Source organism: Falco rusticolus, chromosome 15, assembly GCF_015220075.1.
Source record: "Falco rusticolus isolate bFalRus1 chromosome 15, bFalRus1.pri, whole genome shotgun sequence".
NCBI classification, from domain to species: domain Eukaryota; kingdom Metazoa; phylum Chordata; class Aves; order Falconiformes; family Falconidae; genus Falco; species Falco rusticolus.
Window position 1 is genome coordinate 5,613,696 of NC_051201.1, and position 18,870 is coordinate 5,632,565.

General features: G+C 41.1%; 1 protein-coding gene across 3 annotated transcripts in view; it reads right to left on the bottom strand.

Annotated features, from left to right (window-relative positions):
* The window catches only part of GAN (gigaxonin), a 42,054-nt gene that overhangs the window by 14,939 nt on the left and 8,245 nt on the right, over positions 1 to 18,870 (bottom strand). For all 3 annotated transcript variants that reach the window (XR_005107608.1, XM_037408666.1, XM_037408667.1), the window contains exons 2-10: positions 12,931 to 13,045; positions 11,711 to 12,061; positions 11,027 to 11,244; positions 10,006 to 10,127; positions 9,430 to 9,542; positions 8,203 to 8,352; positions 7,758 to 7,894; positions 7,131 to 7,259; positions 20 to 129 (exon numbers count right to left, since the gene is read on the bottom strand). Coding sequence is in view for 2 of the 3 variants with exons in the window: in XM_037408666.1 (XP_037264563.1) it covers positions 20 to 129; positions 7,131 to 7,259; positions 7,758 to 7,894; positions 8,203 to 8,352; positions 9,430 to 9,542; positions 10,006 to 10,127; positions 11,027 to 11,244; positions 11,711 to 12,061; positions 12,931 to 13,045 (1,445 nt within the window). In the remaining variant the exon portion in view is untranslated. The remainder of the gene's footprint in view (positions 1 to 19; positions 130 to 7,130; positions 7,260 to 7,757; positions 7,895 to 8,202; positions 8,353 to 9,429; positions 9,543 to 10,005; positions 10,128 to 11,026; positions 11,245 to 11,710; positions 12,062 to 12,930; positions 13,046 to 18,870) is intronic.

Sequence of the window (18,870 nt, forward strand, 5' to 3'; positions counted from 1 at the left end):
TATTAGTTCTAATTCTGACCTGTATCGAGATCTCCAATCACATATATGCTGGCTCCAATGGGCACAGCTCCATACACGAAAGAAGAACTAGTTGGGATACACAGGTTCTGGTCATTTAGATAAATCCACCTGTAAAAATAAGAATTTAAAAAATGGTATGTGATTACTATTTGACAGAAAAAAAAAAAAATACAGATTTGTTTTGCAAACAACATCTTTGACTCAGAACAAAGTGTACAAGTTGATTTGCTATGTAAAAACTGTTGAGAACATTGTCCAGTTTGGGACAGTCCCTGGCTTTTCCTAGCCAGGAAAAGCAGTTGGAACCACTGTTTGGAAAGTTTGGAATACTTTATCCTGAAGTTGCTTTACTTCAGAATTGCTCCACTTGTCTACCTGTAACACATTCTTGTAGCCACGCAGCGTGACATTCTGGAAGATAGCAGGTGTATGACAGTGCCTTTTTTACAACAGTTATGCCAGTCAATTTTCCCTACAGAGAAAATTTTAGGCAGCTTTGTCTTAAAATCAGTAGAGTCATAAATGTAAGTCTTAATAGTCCACACTAGGGGAAATAACAAATTGCTAAAGCAGGGCCTTGTTATTACAGAGTGCCTTCCCCCATGTAATTCCTTAATGACTTTAACTGTACTTGATCAGTGAAAAGAAATCCCCTGCCCAGTAAGAAGAATGCAGCACTCCACAACGCTTAACTTTAAACAAGGGATAGAAGACGGGAAATCAAATTGGTAAGGGATTTTGGGAAAGAAATGTCCGCTACCTGGAACTGAAACAGACCTTCCTGATCACATACTGGGCTCTCCTCAATCAATTTCTAGCTCCTTCTATAAACTTACAAAGCTCCTGTGTTCACATCAAGCACATTCTCATTTCAACACTACATCAGCCTGATCTTTCTACCAAGTAAAAAGCAGTTTTCCATGTTGAAGCCTTTGGAAACCAGATAATTATCTACTCATCACCCACACGGGACACTGGCAAATCAAGGTGTCCCATATATCTAAAGCTGTCAGCGTCCTCGCCGGTTCTGAAACAAATTGCCACAAAATACTGCTGCACTTTTGCAGATGCTGTCACAGTTACTATTTATAGACCCTGAAGACATACAAATCAATGCTATTTTAGATCTTTTATTAAATAATTTAATATTAAATCATTTACAGAGAACAGGAAAGTCTGAAAAACCTTTGAAAAGCACCCCATATGTTTTCACGGCCATGCCTGTTTCACTTGGGTGTAAACGTTAAGAAATATCCTCACGGACACCGCTGACCTTTGAAAATTCTGCATCATCTTAACTCATGATTCAGAAGTAAGCCTCTCTCCTGGCACTGAAGGAGATGCTGCTACATATCAATTATCTTGGAGAAAGAGATCAATTTTTACAGGCCAAATGAACGTATCAGCTGTCCACTATTTTGTCTGTGCTATACCTTGAAGGATTAAGGTTCAGCAGAAAGCAAAGGAACGGTTTGTAGCTGTCGCAGACGATGACAGATGAACTAAGACCAGAGAAGTCCTCTACACTGATCCAGAAACTGTTACAGAGCAAACCACCTTGCACTATATTTGATTAGCTTCCTCTCCTTACTGTGGCAAGGGGGACAGTCAGTATTTTCATCGCTTTTTAGCACCAAGTTACCTACAATTATGAAAACTGACTGCGTGGCAGAGAAATGTGGGAAGACTGCAATTTTTTAAATTTTTTTTTTCCTTTAGTAGTAAATACAGGCCCATGTTAAGGGAGAAGAAAACCAAAGAAGTTAGATGAGTTTAGCCTCGCTACTGATCAAGTTCAAGCCTGGAAAATACAGGAACTTCAGGGGTTTATCTCCGCTCGATACTCAGGGTTTTGGAGTTTAAATAAACACCAACAACGGCGTGAGGCACAAGCATTCTCCTACTCCACATCACAGAAGGCTAATATTAAAGTATCTGTACTGTAGTTGTTTGTGAAAATTCATTCTCAATCTTTCTCAACAGTTACACTTTAAAAAACAGGCACAACTTTTCAGGAACGCTTACAGCAGCTTTAGCAGTTAAAACTAGGAAGGAACAAAGACAGGAAGGGCAAGGGGTCACGTTTCATCAGAATTTGACCAAGTTCCAGCTTAATGCGGGCTGTGCCTGCTGCTTGAGCTGTATGGAAAAAACACCATGGCAAAAAATTCAGTCTTCAGGAATTTGAAAACACTCCTTAGAACATTACTCTTGCGTACTTCCCTGGGATGGCTCTACTTAAACCAAATCTGAGAGTAGCAGGGGGGAAGGCATGCACCTCTGTAACCACGGACAGAAATGATTGCTCTGAAACTGAAATATGCTTCCACTCAACAAAAGGGGAAGGAATCCCGATTCTTTTTCAGTCTTAAAGTGATACAAACAAAAGAATCCATCCACACGGCTGTAATTAACCAGCAGGATGGTAACTGTTTTATTTCCAAGTGGGAAGTAAGTAAGTGATACAGAACCAAACATATTTCAGACACATCACCTCAAGCTCACACCAGCTGTGAAAGGAAATTTTCTGTGTTCCCCTCATCTGACAGGGCTCTCAGTCAGCCAGTTAGCTTTCTCATTACATTTGCATAAGCATTTTCTTTTAATAGAATTCCTGCACACTGAATGGGAGAATCTTCCTAATTACACATACTATATTACAAGATTATTCAGTTTACTACTTACTGCTGAAAGCACTTCCTTATTTTTACGATGTTCCAGTAGCAAAAAATATTTTTAAGGAGTTTTTACCAAGTACTGCTTCTAAACAAGTATCTCTCACGTTTATCCCTCTCAATACCTGCAAATTTTTGTAATTTTGAACCAGGGGCTCGTGAAGAGAAGGAACAAAGCCTCCGCCACTTGCAGACCACCAGTGAAAGGCAGCAGTGGCTGTACTCAAGGACAGGGCTCCACCAGCAGTTCTCGCAAAGAATCCTAAAGCCAATGTGTGCTCTATTAAGTATTTCCATATATCCACAGTGAAAAGAAAAAAACCAAACCAGTGCGTACGGACATCACCCAATTCTCCATGCACCTGTGTGTGATGCAAAAAGGCGCGTCATAAATTATGACCTCTGGTAGAAGGAAAGACTGACCCATCAGGGTCTCTAATGTGTAGTTAAGATTTCCTGCTTTTTATGGAGTGGACCAACACTGGATCATTGAGTGAAAGATACCCTGACATCTCCCACTTTCACACTTTTTTCAATCTATTTTTAGCTTGATCGATACTTCAAAAAAAACCCAGGATACAATGTACACAAAGCTTAATCTACAGTCTAAAAAATCTACATCCTGAAAAAACCTGCAGGCTGACGTATGACGCTTTCTATCCTCAGTTCACTTAAATCCACTCATGCACATGACTCTAAAGTCAGGCTGACAAAACATTTATTAATTAAAAAAAATTCTCAGTTACAGAAGTACTTCAAACATGAGAATTGTTTTCTACGTTAACCTGTCCACATTGCATGTGTATGCTACTATTCTGTCTCACTTCATTTGTTTTATTACTTGTTTATACAGTATAGCTGAACAGGAGCCTCAATGTTTATTTTTTTGCTAGTGTGAAGATCTCGGCACATCCTTAGTCTTTAGAAAAGTCTGTGTCATCATTAAGAATAACAATTTGAAAGACTGTGCGCACTGTGAGTTATTAGGAAGTTACTGTCAAAGTAAGCAATATTAAACAAGTTCTGTCTTTGAATTCAATTCAAGCCAGAATTATGGGGGTTTATATGAATTAATATATTCTTTATATACCAATGTAAGTACATAGTTAGACATACACACTAAGCAAAACCCATAATTCAGATCCTCATGGACTCTGGGTGCCCAGGATGACGCTAGACCCTGTATTCTCAGGTAATAAGAGCTGAGGCACATACGAAAAATTATGCAGATCACACACGTGTGCACTGCTGCCACATACCTGTAGACCAGTAACATGCAACAGCTGAACTCACAGTACATAAAATTCTTTCAATTCAAAAAGAAAGTGATCATGACGGAGTTGTGCACTTACTTAAAACAGCTGGAAAAGTCTGCAGCTCATTATGAAGTATGCGATCTTGATATGTAACTTAAAAAAAAAAACCCACACTGAATTTTTGTTCGAGGCTGCTAGAATTTATATGCTGTTGAACCACTGCTGCTAAGCGATCTTGCAAACTTATTCCTCATTTCCATGACTCTTTCAACCCAACCCTTTTAGAGTTCTGTCAATAACAGACACATACACTGTCATACACTGTCAACGTGATATTTCAGCTTTTGACATATCCAGTATTATCCCTTCACTGTAAATACAAAAGAATATGCGCTGTGGAGTCTCAAGGTGCTTACATCCCTCCCAAAGCCTGTTTGAAGGGGACTAATCACCTTTATTTGTTTCGGAAACCATTGCTGAGGAAATAAATGCACTTTTCAATTATAAATTAACCTCCTTGCAGCAACTGCACAACGTTTAAGATGAAGAATCAGTCTCTGCATATGTCATATTAACGATGCACTAAAGAAGTCTGAGAGAAACACTGTCCGCCTGTGGTAAAAATCTACAGCATTACCTATGCTTTACTCTTGAGCAACGGTGCAGAGCATATGACACCCAGTGCAAGTGGAAGTCCTTAACTAATCAAACATACACATAGGTATTTAGCACAAGGTTTTCACAGACTTAAGAGAAGCATATTATTTAAGCTTTCATCCTTTGCTCCAAATAAAGCGATTCAGGTTTGGTTTCTGCTATTTCTGACTCAGCCGAGAAAACAACGACTCTTTGGAAAATATGAAGGTAACTTGCCTTCATCTGGTATTCATTTGATATTTGTGAAACACTATTATAATGAACTTATGAGAATATTCCAGATTCAACGAAGAGTACCAAACAACAAAAAAGTGTTTTGTCTCCGTATCTGGCAGGCGGAAATGTTTGCTAACTGCATTTCGAAGGCAAGTCCCTTTGTGGTGATTTACTCCCTTTTCCACACAGGTACAACTGCTCAGGTCTCACAGTCACCGCCACAGCCACCCTGAAAGGCACCCATCCCGCACAGCGCTCCAAGGGCGCCGAACTCGGGGGCAGCCGTCAGACCCCAGGAGCTGGAGCACTAGAACGTAGCACAGTAACACTGCACCCTCTTCTGGCCAGTAACACCCCTTCTGCCTCCCAGGCTGGAACTGGGGACCTTCCACAGCGCCGGAGCCCAAACCCCAGCCAGCAGCACCAGCTGCAGAAGCGGCAGCGGCCATCATCCTGCTCTTCGCTGGCCCTCCATTTCCCAAGGAAAACATGCAACCTGTGAGCCACCTGCAGTGCAAGCACAAGTTTATGCCAAGTTAATTTCCAAGCTCAAACCCTGTGCACTGGCAAGAGCAGAAAGGCAAAGCCTGAATATCTGAGCAGCCCTCAACGCGCGCCTCCTCCGCCAACTCGAGACTCTGGTTACTTGCTCCTGCCTCACCTTCCTCGGAGCCAGCGCAGCCCTCGAGCCACACACACAAACGTGCAGTCCTCGAAGATGACTTGGAGCGACCGCATTTTTATTATAAGTTTCCTAGAATCCTGTAACACGTCTGGGATGGCACCAAGCAGAGACACAAATACACACACTGGAAATACTGCCGGGCAGGCGCCTGTGCCGCAGTCAGCAGGTGGCACCCAGGGCTGCCCCGCAGCACCCAGGCTGGCACCACCGAGCTTTTCCGAACTCCACTTCAGGAAAGCTCAGTCTGTATCAACCAGTGCAACAGGTTTACAGTTGCAGGTGAGGAATCCTGAGCCATTACATACCACCCTTTGAAGAACAGAATCAGCCTGGAAATATTTCAGGCAAACCAACTAAAATTAGCAAGTAGGAGACAAGGGAGCATCTCTTTCCCGAATCCTTTCCCTTTCAAGGGCCTCTTGCCAAAAAGTTTACCAGCTTTTAGCATTTCCCTACACTCATTCCCATAGGGCTAGAAAACACTAGAGAGCAGCAGTAGCAATAACTTTACTTATCCACCTACTTCCTATAACCACTTTAAAGAATGTTTTTTCTCCAGCTTCATTTGATTATAGCTAGTTTAGACATCACTTTGAACAACACAGAAGACCTCTTCATACAGAAATTAAAGTGTCTTTACATCCACATCTTGCAAGAAAATTATATAAAGAACTTACATCTACTATTCTATTTTTGTGTGCTTTTATACAGATCACAGTCATAAATCAGTCTTGATCTTGTAATACAGACATGCTCATCTCCTCCGCTGTCAACAAGCCTTGAAACATCTGACCACAAAGTCTTTTTTCAATTTAGTTTATAAAAAAAGAGAATCATGCAATTTACGGTTATACACAAGAAAAAAGGCACTGGAGGAACCAAAGCTTGTCAGCTATGACTGGAGAATAAGGTGACTACACACAAAATTCTGTATAACCTAACATTTGACTAGTTACCACACGTAGTAAGGTGGATTCCAATACCAGAGGCAAGAGGTAACAAATGAAGTCACCAGAAGCAGATACAAAACAAACAAAAGGAGATTAGCCATGCACAGTGTCAAGGTGGCAGTGGAATGTATAGCATCTGTAGCGTCTTTCCTATGGCAAAAGCCTACGTGGGTTCAAAAAGCAACCAGCTATAAATGCATGGAATAAAAATGCATGAATCTTATTTCTAGTTTAGGAATTCCCTAAACTGCAAATCCCTGGAGACAGGACTAGACCACGGAGAAGTATCCCTGTATGTGCACACACTCCTCCAGGAGCACTCGCAAGGGCATGAGCACACGTCGGGGGCAGCTGCGCCCTGCACCCGAGGGAACTGCAGGGTGCAGGGGAAGAACCAGGCAAACCACCTGTACGGCCAAGGTGTCCCTCCTGCTCAGGGCCACCCGAGACTGACGGGGCAGTCCCGGGCTTTAGGTCTGGTGTCCGAGAGGGACAAAGCACTGAAGCAGATGGACCTTGGGCAACAGCTACGCTGGATCATAAAAGGTAAAACGAGCAAGAGATGTGTGGCACAGATCTAATATGCTCTGAAGTGCTGGAGCAAGGTGGGGGAACAGCCAGGTAAGTGTGTGAGGCATGTATTTTTATGTTTATAACTGCAGCTAGTTACCTTTTAAACTCGTCATGATAAAATTCAGATTTGCACGTCACCATCTCACTGGCCTGACTGTCATCGCGACTCCTGACCCCGCCAAATACATAAAGCTCAGAGGCAACTCCACAGGCCACTGCCCCAAACCTGGGAATCCAAACGAGGAAAAAAAAAAAAAAGGTAAATGCAATTTATCAAAACCATTTCACATATCCTCCTGAACTTTCTCAATTTTTTACATTTTTTTTATACACACACACACGCACACCCCCTTACATGTTCAACGAGATGAGATGAGTAGTGAGTATGAATCGTAAGCAGCTAATTCAGACCATGTAAAAGAACAAAACAGCAAAGTATTTATCTCTGGAAAAAAATTCCGAAGTTCCAATTGAACTACACTTTCTAGTTTTCAATTTGAATCAGGGAAGTATTGCTTTTAACACCAGGAGTGTATTTCTACACAATTCATGTTTATTGCTGGGATGCTTATCTTTATTCCAGGCCACCACAGTTCAGAAAGACATGGTGAAATTCTTAGGCCATCTTCAGGGATTCACCAGAGAAAGGAGAACTTACTCTCATCAGTGTGTTAAAAAATGTCGTAGGCAACAACCTAGTTCCTCCCCTTCCATTTTCACTCACCTTCTCTCTTTCAGAGGGCAGATTGCTGTCCATTGCTGAGTCCTAGGGTCATAACACTCAACAGATTCAAAGAGCTTCCCATAGGAGCCTCCACCCATTGCATAGATTTTCTTCTTCATAGCTGCATAGCAGCCAATCTTGTGGAAAAAGAAATAGTACAGCTAAAATTACGCACAGTGTTGAGAGCTCAAAACTAACTATATACACACATACACACGCGTATGTACTCGGGTTGCCTGTACAGCATACGTCAAACAATGCCATGCACGAAACTTCTCAGCCACAGTTTTGTTTTGGTACGTAACTGAAGGAGCTGCTTTCTCTCATTTCAAGACTATCTGCTACAGCTTCTACTTGAAGAAAAAGGTTGGGAAAAAAATAGTATATATATAGGCATTAACTATTTAACAATAAGTAACGTGATAACATACGATGTAGTTCTTACCTTTCTAACCATGGTCAAGTCTGGCTGCTTAGTCCAGGTCCGGCTATAAATGTCGTAGCTCTCCATAGAGATTAGCTCCCTGTCACCATCCTCGCCTCCCAGAATGTACAGAATTCCATCAATCTCTACCACACCAAAATTATGCCGTGCCTAAGGAACATCAATACAGTCAACGTTGTAAAACATAACTGCCACTGTGAATAAATCTATACAATCTTTTTTTTTCAGCACACCTGTCTGGAAAGCGATACTGGTATTATGCCTGGGTTTTGTTTGTATTTTTTTTTAAATGATGAAGTCCTAAACTCCAGAGTAAGATTATTAATTCATTCAACTAAATAAAAGGAGGAATATTCAAAAAAGATAGAGCAGCAAAAGCCAAAGACACTGCACAGAAACATGAGAACAGCTTGGCCATATTTCAGTTTGCGTAGCAGTGGTCTCCACGATGAAGCTGTTGCTCTCAGAAGCAAAACTGGAACCCATTACCTGCAAAAAGGCAGCTCTTCTATTTCGTGTGTAGAAGCACAGCTACCCTCAATCTCACAGCAAACAGGAAACATCATGTATCGTCAAGTCTTACTCACAGTAAGCAGAAAACTCAATGCATCGTAACTACAAACGTGGCCAAAACTACAGGCCTTTGCCAACCAGAGACGGTAATGAGGAAAATCCTGTGGCAAAGCAACAATTTCTTAATAAACACCCTATGCTGATTTAAGAAGATAAAAACCCAGGTGTATTAAGGATAAATGTTTACAAATAATAGACTGTTAGTTTTTGATGGAACGCAAATATGAAGGAAGCATTAACTCAAATCAAACCTAAATATGTCTGTGCAAGCCGAGTTCTGTATGTTAGCCAGTCCTCTGTCCGACTGCTCTGTACATTCTGATCCCTTTGTCCACTTAAGGACTCTCTTGTTTTAGAAGGCCAGTACATGCAGAACATTAAGCATACTATATGACTGATGCATTATGAAATTCCTGAAATTTTGCTGTTCATCTTTACAGCTAACTCTTCACTAACTGTTTAGTTTTTCCAGATCCGGCGGAAAGTATCAGACCAGAAGTGTAACAATGGGATATAAACAGCAGTCAGTCTGTAGCATGATTCTGAATATGCAAGGTGCAAGTGACTGGAGATTCAGAATAAAATTTTGCAGAAGAAAAGGAACATTTTGCCAAAGTAAAAACTTAAATCCCAACAGTTAGATAGAGATCTTGCCTCATTCATTGGTGGTAAGGAACTCCATGAATTGGTATCTGGATCATATTTCTCTCCAGAGCTTAGCGTTCCCTTGTTTTCATCCTGACCACCAAGCACAAATAAAAATCCTTCTGTAAAACAAATTGTAACATGATCTTAAAAACAGGACTCACACCTGTACACTGTGCAAGATAACGTGACTGATGAGCTGTATCCTGGAATTCGCTAAGAGATTCAGACCAGTCACAGGTCAAACTCTGGACTGGAGAAGGTAAAGCCCATACATAAATCTGGACTCAAGTCTACCCCTGCAGATACTCTTCAACATATTCAGTGATGCAGCAACTAGAGTTTACTTAAAACATGAAATACTCCTGGAGAGACAGACGTAGCAGATTCCCACAAGATGTTGCGGGAATAGTGATTTAAGACACTCAGATGACAGGGATTTTCACAGAATCAAGTAAAGTTTTGGGCAGACAAAGGGGAAGCATGAAATAACCCCAGTGCAGTCAATCTTAGCTGTATCTCAGATTTCGAGGCACTGGTAAGTTTTCGTAATATTGAATTTACAAATACAAAGTTCCCCTTTACCTGCTGACAATACTCCATGATTGATCCTTGGAATACTCATAGGAGCAAGTTCAATCCAGAGCTGTCTATTGGGATCATAAAGAGGACACATACACCGCATCACTGAGGTTGGTTTCCGTGATCTGAACGCAGGGTGGGAAGGGAACAAACAAAAACAGAAAGACAAGACAGAGTTTTACAAGTTCACTGTAAACAACTTGTGTCCGAAGCTTACTTGTTCACGTTTTAACATCTACTCATAATGCGTGGCACTTCCCTGGTAAGGTGAAGACCCCCAAACCAAACGTGTGTAAACTGAGTTTTGTACAGACTGGAGACATAAAAAGCAGATGCGCTTCATTCGTGTGGATCTGCCTACGTTTTTTTTATGAAGGAACTTTGAACAAACTAAAAAGAACTGATAGACAGTAATGTTCAAGTAAAGCGATTCAAACACTGATGTGCAAAATGTTATTTGAGTATTTTGTTACTCTTCTATAAAGAGCAAATATCTAAGTGCTAAATTTATTTGAACAGGAAAAAACCCTTTAGCCCAAGGTGTACTCAAGACAGAAAGGGAAAATGGTGTGGAACAAGAATTTTCACCTGGCATCTCAGATGCACCAGTAATGAAATTTTTTTGGAACCACAGCTATTAAAAACAAAACAGTTAAAGCAGATGTTTGTTATTTTTAACACTTAATAGAGATGCTTTTCAGAGCATTAGAAAAGTGTTTCTCCAACATTCTGGGCTTATTTTGAGTGACGTCTATAAGACAGTCAACACAATGAAGAAACATGTCCTACTCCAAGTCTAGTAGACGTTGAATGTCAGAAACTCACCACAAAAATAACTATTGCTGAATCATTCACAAAGTTATTTTAGTTGCCTGAACAACTTAAAAACAAACTCAAATGATAGAGTAATAAGCCCATTAGGCACACATACTCTCCCCGCGCTGTGTTTTGCAGACGTGCCATGAATGCCAGCCACTTGTATTTTTACCAGCTGTGACAACCTGCAATGCCACTTCATACTCACACTCGTTCTTCTCCACCAACAGTCACTATACACTCCGAGTAGCCCCGGGGCTTGAAGGAGGCCAGCATCGCCTCTCCCTGCTGGGGCGCCGTGAGGGGAATATTGTTGCATTCTTTGACGATCTCCCGTACCAGTGGTTCGCTCATCATCTGCTCACGTAAATACGCCGCATCTAAGCCGGAAACCCACACTGCTGACATGACATCCTTCATGTGAACCTACAGAAAGAGATAAATTGTAGAAAATCCCCCAAACTTTACAGAACAGTGCTAAGCCACTTGTTACATACAGATGCGTCTATAATTACCAATAACTTTAAAGAGTTTTTGATATTCGGAAGTAATACCAAAATCTACCACACAGTGTTATTAAGAAAATGCATCAAGTCTTCAAAGTTTCACTACAAACATGATACTTGCTTTCTCTCCAAAACAACAAGATTATATCATCAAATGCCAAAAAAGTATTTTCTTAATGCTTATTAAATAATAAAGGCAGAAGATGATACATCATCAACACAGCTTGTCACCCTTTCACTGCAATCCCACTGGCTGCATTTCAGCTAAAATTCAACTAACTCTAAGTGCAAGATTAGCCCTGAAAGAAATGTTATCTACTTCCCACTAATTAGAACAAATACTGATTCGGGCCACGTTCAAAATACAAACATTTGGATGTCCTGACCTTTCTCGAGTCTGAATCATGAGAAATCCATCTAATCACCGCTTCAAAGACATATCTTTCGTTTCCAACATTGAGCTTTTCCATCGACAGCACTTCTTTCAGTTTTTGAGGAGTCAGTTCCAAGAATTCCTCTGTGCTGCTGACATCTCGAAAGTGAGTTTCCAGATACTCTGAGGCAAGGTAGTGAACATGATGCAAACAATAGTGCAGTGCAAAGTCCCGAATACCAATACAGTTCTCAGCAGCTATGCAACCTTCTAAAAACTCACAGCAGAGAGTTTTTAAGTCTGTAAGCAGCAGGAGATCAGCTGCCTGTACCACATCTTGGATAGTTTCTTCATTTAGCCTGATCTGCAAGAATTAATTTAGAAGTTATAGCTACTATCACTCATTTGTTTCATGACATGTCCGCATTCATTACACTCATTCCTAGTGGCTGAAAAATGGAGTATTAATGTCAGTGTAAAAATTACAAGAAACTGATACAACTACTACACGTTTATGAATTAACACATGGCTGGAAAGGTATTTGACAGAAGGTGTATAAGCAGAGTTTTGCGTCCAAAGTAACCATAAAATTGCTCCAATTTAACCTTGGAACCGAAAATGAATTTTGCTGCAATAAATAAATTTTTAAAATGCATGTCCAGAAGAGAATTTCAAGCCACATCTGCCTTTTCTTTTTCCGCTGAAAGTTAAACCCATTCAGCAATCTCACCGTGGCTCCAAATAAAACCACAACAACTTTAATTCCTGCTAAAGCTACTGGCAGGCAGAGAGATCTGAAGGGCATGCTGTCAGCAACAAGAGGCAGAGAGGTGGGCACGAGGGCCAGGAAGGGAGGATGCCTGGTGGACTGTAATGTTCAGCGACAGGGTCTCAATCTCTACTGCTATCAGACCAGCTCTCTTTTACAGCTGTCAAAGGCCGCATGTTTTAAAGTAGGTTACTGAAGGTAGCCACAAATTTTAATACAAGTGTTTGACTCTTTTTAGAGTCCTCCCTCACTGCATGAGAAGAGCAGAGCCAACCCCTGCAGCATCTATTGCCTCTACTTCACATGCACAGCCCCACTGCGATATACTGCTTTGTGGAAGTTTTATCGAACGCTCTAAACCTCAACAGGCTTATCTTTCAAGACAGCAGTGTTAAAACCCAAGTTATTTTGCCAAATAGTTCAATTTCCTTCTAGTGTGTTTTTTTTTTTTTTAATACCGTACCTGCCCACTGAAGATGTAATCTAGTATCTCTTTCATGATATCAACAGATATCCCTTCAAGTTCAATCTTGTACGTCGAGCCATCATCCTTTGGAGGATTATAATTCAATTTTGTTCTAAGAAGAGAAGAAAAGAAAAAAAAAAAAAACGCTCACAATCCGGGCATTGCATGCTCTCAGTTTTCTGAAGAAACAAATGCTAGCTATGGATCACTTGAGCTCTAACAGAGATATTAAAACCTTATAATATGATGTGAAAATTGTCTCTCAAATTAGCATGAAAGGGATGAGTGTATGGTCTCTAATATTGCTTGTCACATTTCCAAACTGCACATGTTAGCCTTGCAAACTACCCACAGCATCAAAGGGCTAAAGTAATTTTTTCACAGCTCGTTCATCACAAACATTCAAAAACTTCGCACAGAACTTCAAACAGAACAGCAGCTCTGCTGACAGATGAAACACAAGACCCTGCTTTGAAAAAGGTGGGAAAAAAAAAAACACCTTCAAACAAAGAATACTTTACCAAGAAAAAAATAATTACAGGGAGCAGATGTGATCGGAATATATACTGGCAGCACAAATATTTGGATTGCGTTACCATTTTGTGCAGTTTATGATGTTATCAGCCCAATGCTATTCCTGGCTGGAACCAAACTGTGTACTCACAGTTGTAGGAAACAGCCCATGTGCTGCTCAGCTGAGCTTTAAATATTCATCTACATCAGCAGACACTTCGCTTATGAGCAACTTCTTTAAATATACCAGGAACAGTTTGATGTGCCTTTCAACAGAATGGAGGGGGGCTGGGGGAAAGATGAGGAAACAATAACAACAACAACAATACAGCAGGCAGCTTTGCTTTCCGTCATCTGTTACTGCAAACCCTTTTTCTAGGAAAGACAACTTCAAGTGTCCAAAAGGGAGCAGGTTTGTTTTTCCCCATGCTTCAGGCAATGAAGAATACATTATATAAAGACCAGAAAACTTGTTTCGCTACCTCTATGTAATATATAGGGTATCTACATCTGTATCACAGCACATTCAATAAAAGCCTTAAAACTCTTTTAATTTTCATTTGAATATATTCTTAGATAGAATTAGTTTCTTCATGTGAAAAGCTGCAGCTTTGCTAAGCTGAGAGTGTCGTTGGTCCCAGTCTTCCACTATCCACACTCGTACCAAGGAAACACATCAACAGGGCTTAGCCGAGGGCAGCTTCTGCTTCACTTACTCGGAATAATTTAGTTTCTCACAAAATAAGATAGAACTCACATCAAATAAAAATAGCCCTTTACAGGCTATGATTTTAACTGTGAGTGAGGACGGCAATTTTAGCCCTGAAGTTAACCATATTGGTGGTCCTGTTTTGACATCACTTTTCTGCACTGCAAGAGACCCGCCGCCTGCGGGCGGAACACCCTGGGAGGGGATGCTGCCCTGATGCGCACACACGACTGCACGAGGGCTGAAGCTAAGCTGGTTCACTCTGTTTGTACAGCACCTGGCACAAGGGACAATGCAAATAACGACGACGATATAATACAGATTAGGAAACTGTTTATTTCCTAAGATTAGAAGATTAGAAAAATTAAGCCTGTTCTATAAACAGCCTCAGTGAGTTCCGATCAAGAGCATGCTGCAAGAGCCGACACTGATGTGCAATGCGTCAGCTGAAAACTTCTAAACCGAATATACATCTCTGGCAACACCGTACAGTGTGTATCTCAACTCAGGCCATCCCTGCCCGTGTGGAATGTGCACTCTTCACACCTTCAAGCTCCGAATGAAAGAGCGTACAGATCCAGAGTAACACACATTTTCAACTAACACAGTGCCAAGGCTTCTTTACACACATTTTCACATCTATCCAAACTACCTCAACTTTCACGATGCCAACCATGCTCAAGTTTTGGGTTTCTTGGTTTGTAATGGAAGCTTCATCTTGTTCCCTGGGATGAAACTGTTTGCTTTTAATTTAACATAAAATGTATCAAGGTTTACAGTGTCTGGCTTTCTTCACCACAAAAGAGAGACAGTCAGATGGTATCTCGATCTCACACGTATCGGGTACCTACGAGTAGCTGGTATGGTCAAATACCTCGTAGTATCTACACCGAACCTGGGTAGTCCAACACGTTGTGGGGATTAAAACAGATGCAAGGCATACAATAAACACTACATGCCAGCACTCATGGGGAAATTAGGAAAAGAGCTAGTGCTGTTTATCACTCACTTTCATCTTAGCATCACCTGTACACACCCAAGCTAAATCACCTCATTGCGTGGACTTTACACTGACGCCTCCTGGTAACAAGAAAGTGTTGTTCAGAGTTTTGGGGTCTTATCAGGCTAGATCCTCTAATTACTGTGTACTTTTCCAGGTATCAACAGCTGTTAACCTGAAAAGAAACAAGCCAGCCACTGATGCAAGGCAAAACCACAAACTGCAAGTAGAAAAATAACCCTGAGAACAAATTGATTGATTTCAAAGTTATAGATACTCACATGTAGGTCAACATTCACCTTAGGCAAATGCATCCCTGTTCAGACTAAGCTCTGTTCCCATCATCTGTCCTGAGAAGCAATAGTTACCCATCTGTCACACCAATTTGTTAGTTAATAGACTACTAGGTTTTTTATTTTGGTATGAAGATTTATGAGCTGCAACACAAGAACCATTCCTAAACAGCAGCTAGAGGCACTCCTTGGCACTCAAGCCAGGTTCTGCAGGACAGCTACTGGCTGTTGGGAAGAAGGGAGGAAAGAAAATGATGCAAGGTCATAACCAGGTATGGGGCTCAAAAAGTTTAAGATAGAAAATTGTAAGTCTAATGTGGAAAGAAAGCTGAAGGAGGAGAAAAAAGTAGGAGGTATGTCAGCAGAGCACAAAGAGCCATGCCTCCTCTTGCATCACCCAGCATCAGCTGTTACCTGCACCCACACCTCACGAGGAAACCGAGGTCTGGGCATCCTTGTCATAACACATGCAATAGACAGAACAAGAAAGCTTCAAAACACATTTATTCCCAATTTAGAAAGACAGAGCCGAGAGCATGTAGTGAAACATTTAACCCTGGGCCTCCACCAAATTTCACTTTACAAAAACAGTTTCTAGCTACGCTTCAGCAGAGATTTTCCAATCTGTCAGTACCCCAGGACGGAGGATGCCTTCTTTCCACCATGCTCTTCCCCATGGTGATTTACTCAGCCCATGATTTGTGCATCCGAAAGCTGGGAATGGCCATCAGCAATCCAAGGTGCCGAGATGTGCCCAGCTGCAGGTCGGCTGCTTCTAACACATGCATCTCGGAGCTTCCTACACTGGACAACATTTCTAATTACTTTAAAAGCACTCTAAGCTGCCAAACCACAGCAGAAAAGGCTGCCTCAGTCTTCCTTAATTCAGATGAAAGACCACAACATCAAGAGTTAGAAGGAAATAAAGCCCTCGGTGCCAACCAGAAAACCCATTAGCTGGGAGCAGAGCACAGCTGAGATGCATACAGAGCTGGGGGAAACAAAACAAGGCAACTTCTTCATCTTGTTTTCTTAAGTAATTTAATTTTGAGCAGCTTGACTCCACATATGTTTTAAAACAATGTCTTCCATTTTTTAATTAAGCAGATCATCACTGTAAGTTGAAGATACTTCCAGTAACATAAACCGTGTTCTATAAATGCATAACATCTACCCCAACCTCTCGTCCCTGGTCAGGTGAACTGCTTGGCACACACTACACCTTGAGCAAGTGGCCTAAGAACAACTGGGTTTACCTAGTGTTTTGATGTTGTGTGTCTGCGTGACAAATTTGGAATCTGCTCTTCCACATCACTTAAGGAATACAATCCTAGTGAGTCATCTCAAATGACACTACATAAGGCAGAATGAGGAAAAAAATTCCAATACCTCTTCTGTATATGTACGCAACAATATAGGCAACATAAATCACTGAAATGAAAACAAAGGCTTCAGAAGAAATGTTGGTATTGCTAGGGTCACAATTCACATCTAAAGGCATAATCCAGATTCAATTAATTAAAAAAAAAAACAAACAAACCCAAGAAAAACAACAACAACAAAAAACATTCAACAGCTAAATTTAGGACTGTCCATGGCTCTTTTAAATTAAGATGGATCTTGGAAGTTACACCTCATTTTAAAAGAGCAAAACAAAGAAAAACACAGTCATACTTCCAACCTTACAGCCAGGTCCACGTGGGAGCAGTTGTGGACAGTTTAGATGCAGGAGAAGCACACTGAGAAAGGGTCTGTGTGTCTGAAAACTTGTTTTTCCTATCTTTTACAGTTGACAGTTTACAGGAAGGGTAATAATAATTTTAAAACACCGAGCCAAACAGAAAAACAAACAAAATGAAAATCAAAACAAAGAATTCAGCCACCACGGATAACACTCCTTTCCCTGAGTCAGACATAATTCTATGGGAATGTTTTTATCTTTAAAACGTCTGCCTTGATTGTAAACTGTTATGAAAAGGTAACTGATGTGTTTCTACAGTACTGACACTAGTTATAAAGGGAACAACAGTATAAACTCTTGGAATGCTTTAATCCTTAGGGCACTGGTATACTGGTACCTGAACAGGTAAAGAGAACATCTGCCTGCAAAGCCTGTGCCTTTGTAAATGGGAATGCTCTGGACCACATCTACCTCGAGCAGGTTTATGATATTTACAGTGAACAACAATCAAAAACTCTGGGAAACAAAAGACAGACGTTTTGGTTTTGATGCTTTGCAACACTAAACTTACCTGCTCTCACGTCACCACACTGCAAACAACACAGCTTGCTGACCTACTTACACAGCTGTAGCAGGGTGTCAGGAACCAAACTGTAGGAGGCAGAGGGAAACAGCTGCCTTTTTGAAAGGACCCGTCTTTCCAAATTACTGACTTTGCTCCAGATTAACCATAAGGGCTAGTCTACACAAGCTCTGCCAATATTGCCACACTAGCAAACCTTAGTATTTAGAGAGCAAAGCCATCCTTCCAAACCAAAGAGTAATAAAATGGGGTTTTGACGATGTATCTTTTACCTGCGCTAGTGCTTTAAAATGAAGTTCTACCTCCAACAACTGTTTCCAGCAAAGACATGCACCAAACCAAAAACAGGGTCACAAGGATGACTCGGTCCCAAAAATGACAAGTGAGTGCTTTGAGATTTTGCATCAGTAAGGAGAAAACTTTAAAACTCTGCTTTTGATGCACAGATCAGGTCAATTTAGTCTCCTCCTGACCCGGCCTTCCTTATGTAGGTTTGAGTCTTTCAAGTACAAGCTTTCCATGTAATAACTATTTGAAGTCCTACTCAGAGCTGACCATTTGAATGGTGAAGTTTTTTCATTTGTCTGCCTTTGCCCCTGCAATGTTTTCTCCCATGAATACTGGTCTTTCTGCATGCAAAAAATCCTTAATAATCACATTATTAAACAGGTCAGACACAAAACCATGATGCAGCAGTTCACTCCACCCACTACCATCCTCCAAAAAGATATTTTACAACCAAATCAGAAGGCTTTCTTTGAGGTCGCACCCTGGCCCTTAGCACCACACATAAAAGACAGTCTTCACCACACCCTGCAAAGGGTGCCAGCTCTCAGAGGATTTTGGCTTTGCCTCTCGTTTGTCTCTCTTCTTAAGATGATCTGTAACTGCAACTTCAGGTCCCAAGGCAAAGTAGTCCACCTAACAGCTCAGCACAAAAACCTGCAAAAGTTGCTTTGCTTGGTTGAAGAGTAACAACAATTAGGAATAAACTGTCCAACTGTTTAAGCTGAAAAAATTAAGTCAGGCAAAAACGTAGCGCTTACCCCCTCCCCTCGCCCCCCCCCGCCAAGAAAGAGAACAACGCAATTCCTTCCGAGCAGCACAGGGGACACGTACAGGGCTCACGGGCTTCCCTCAATGAACAGCTTGTTTACC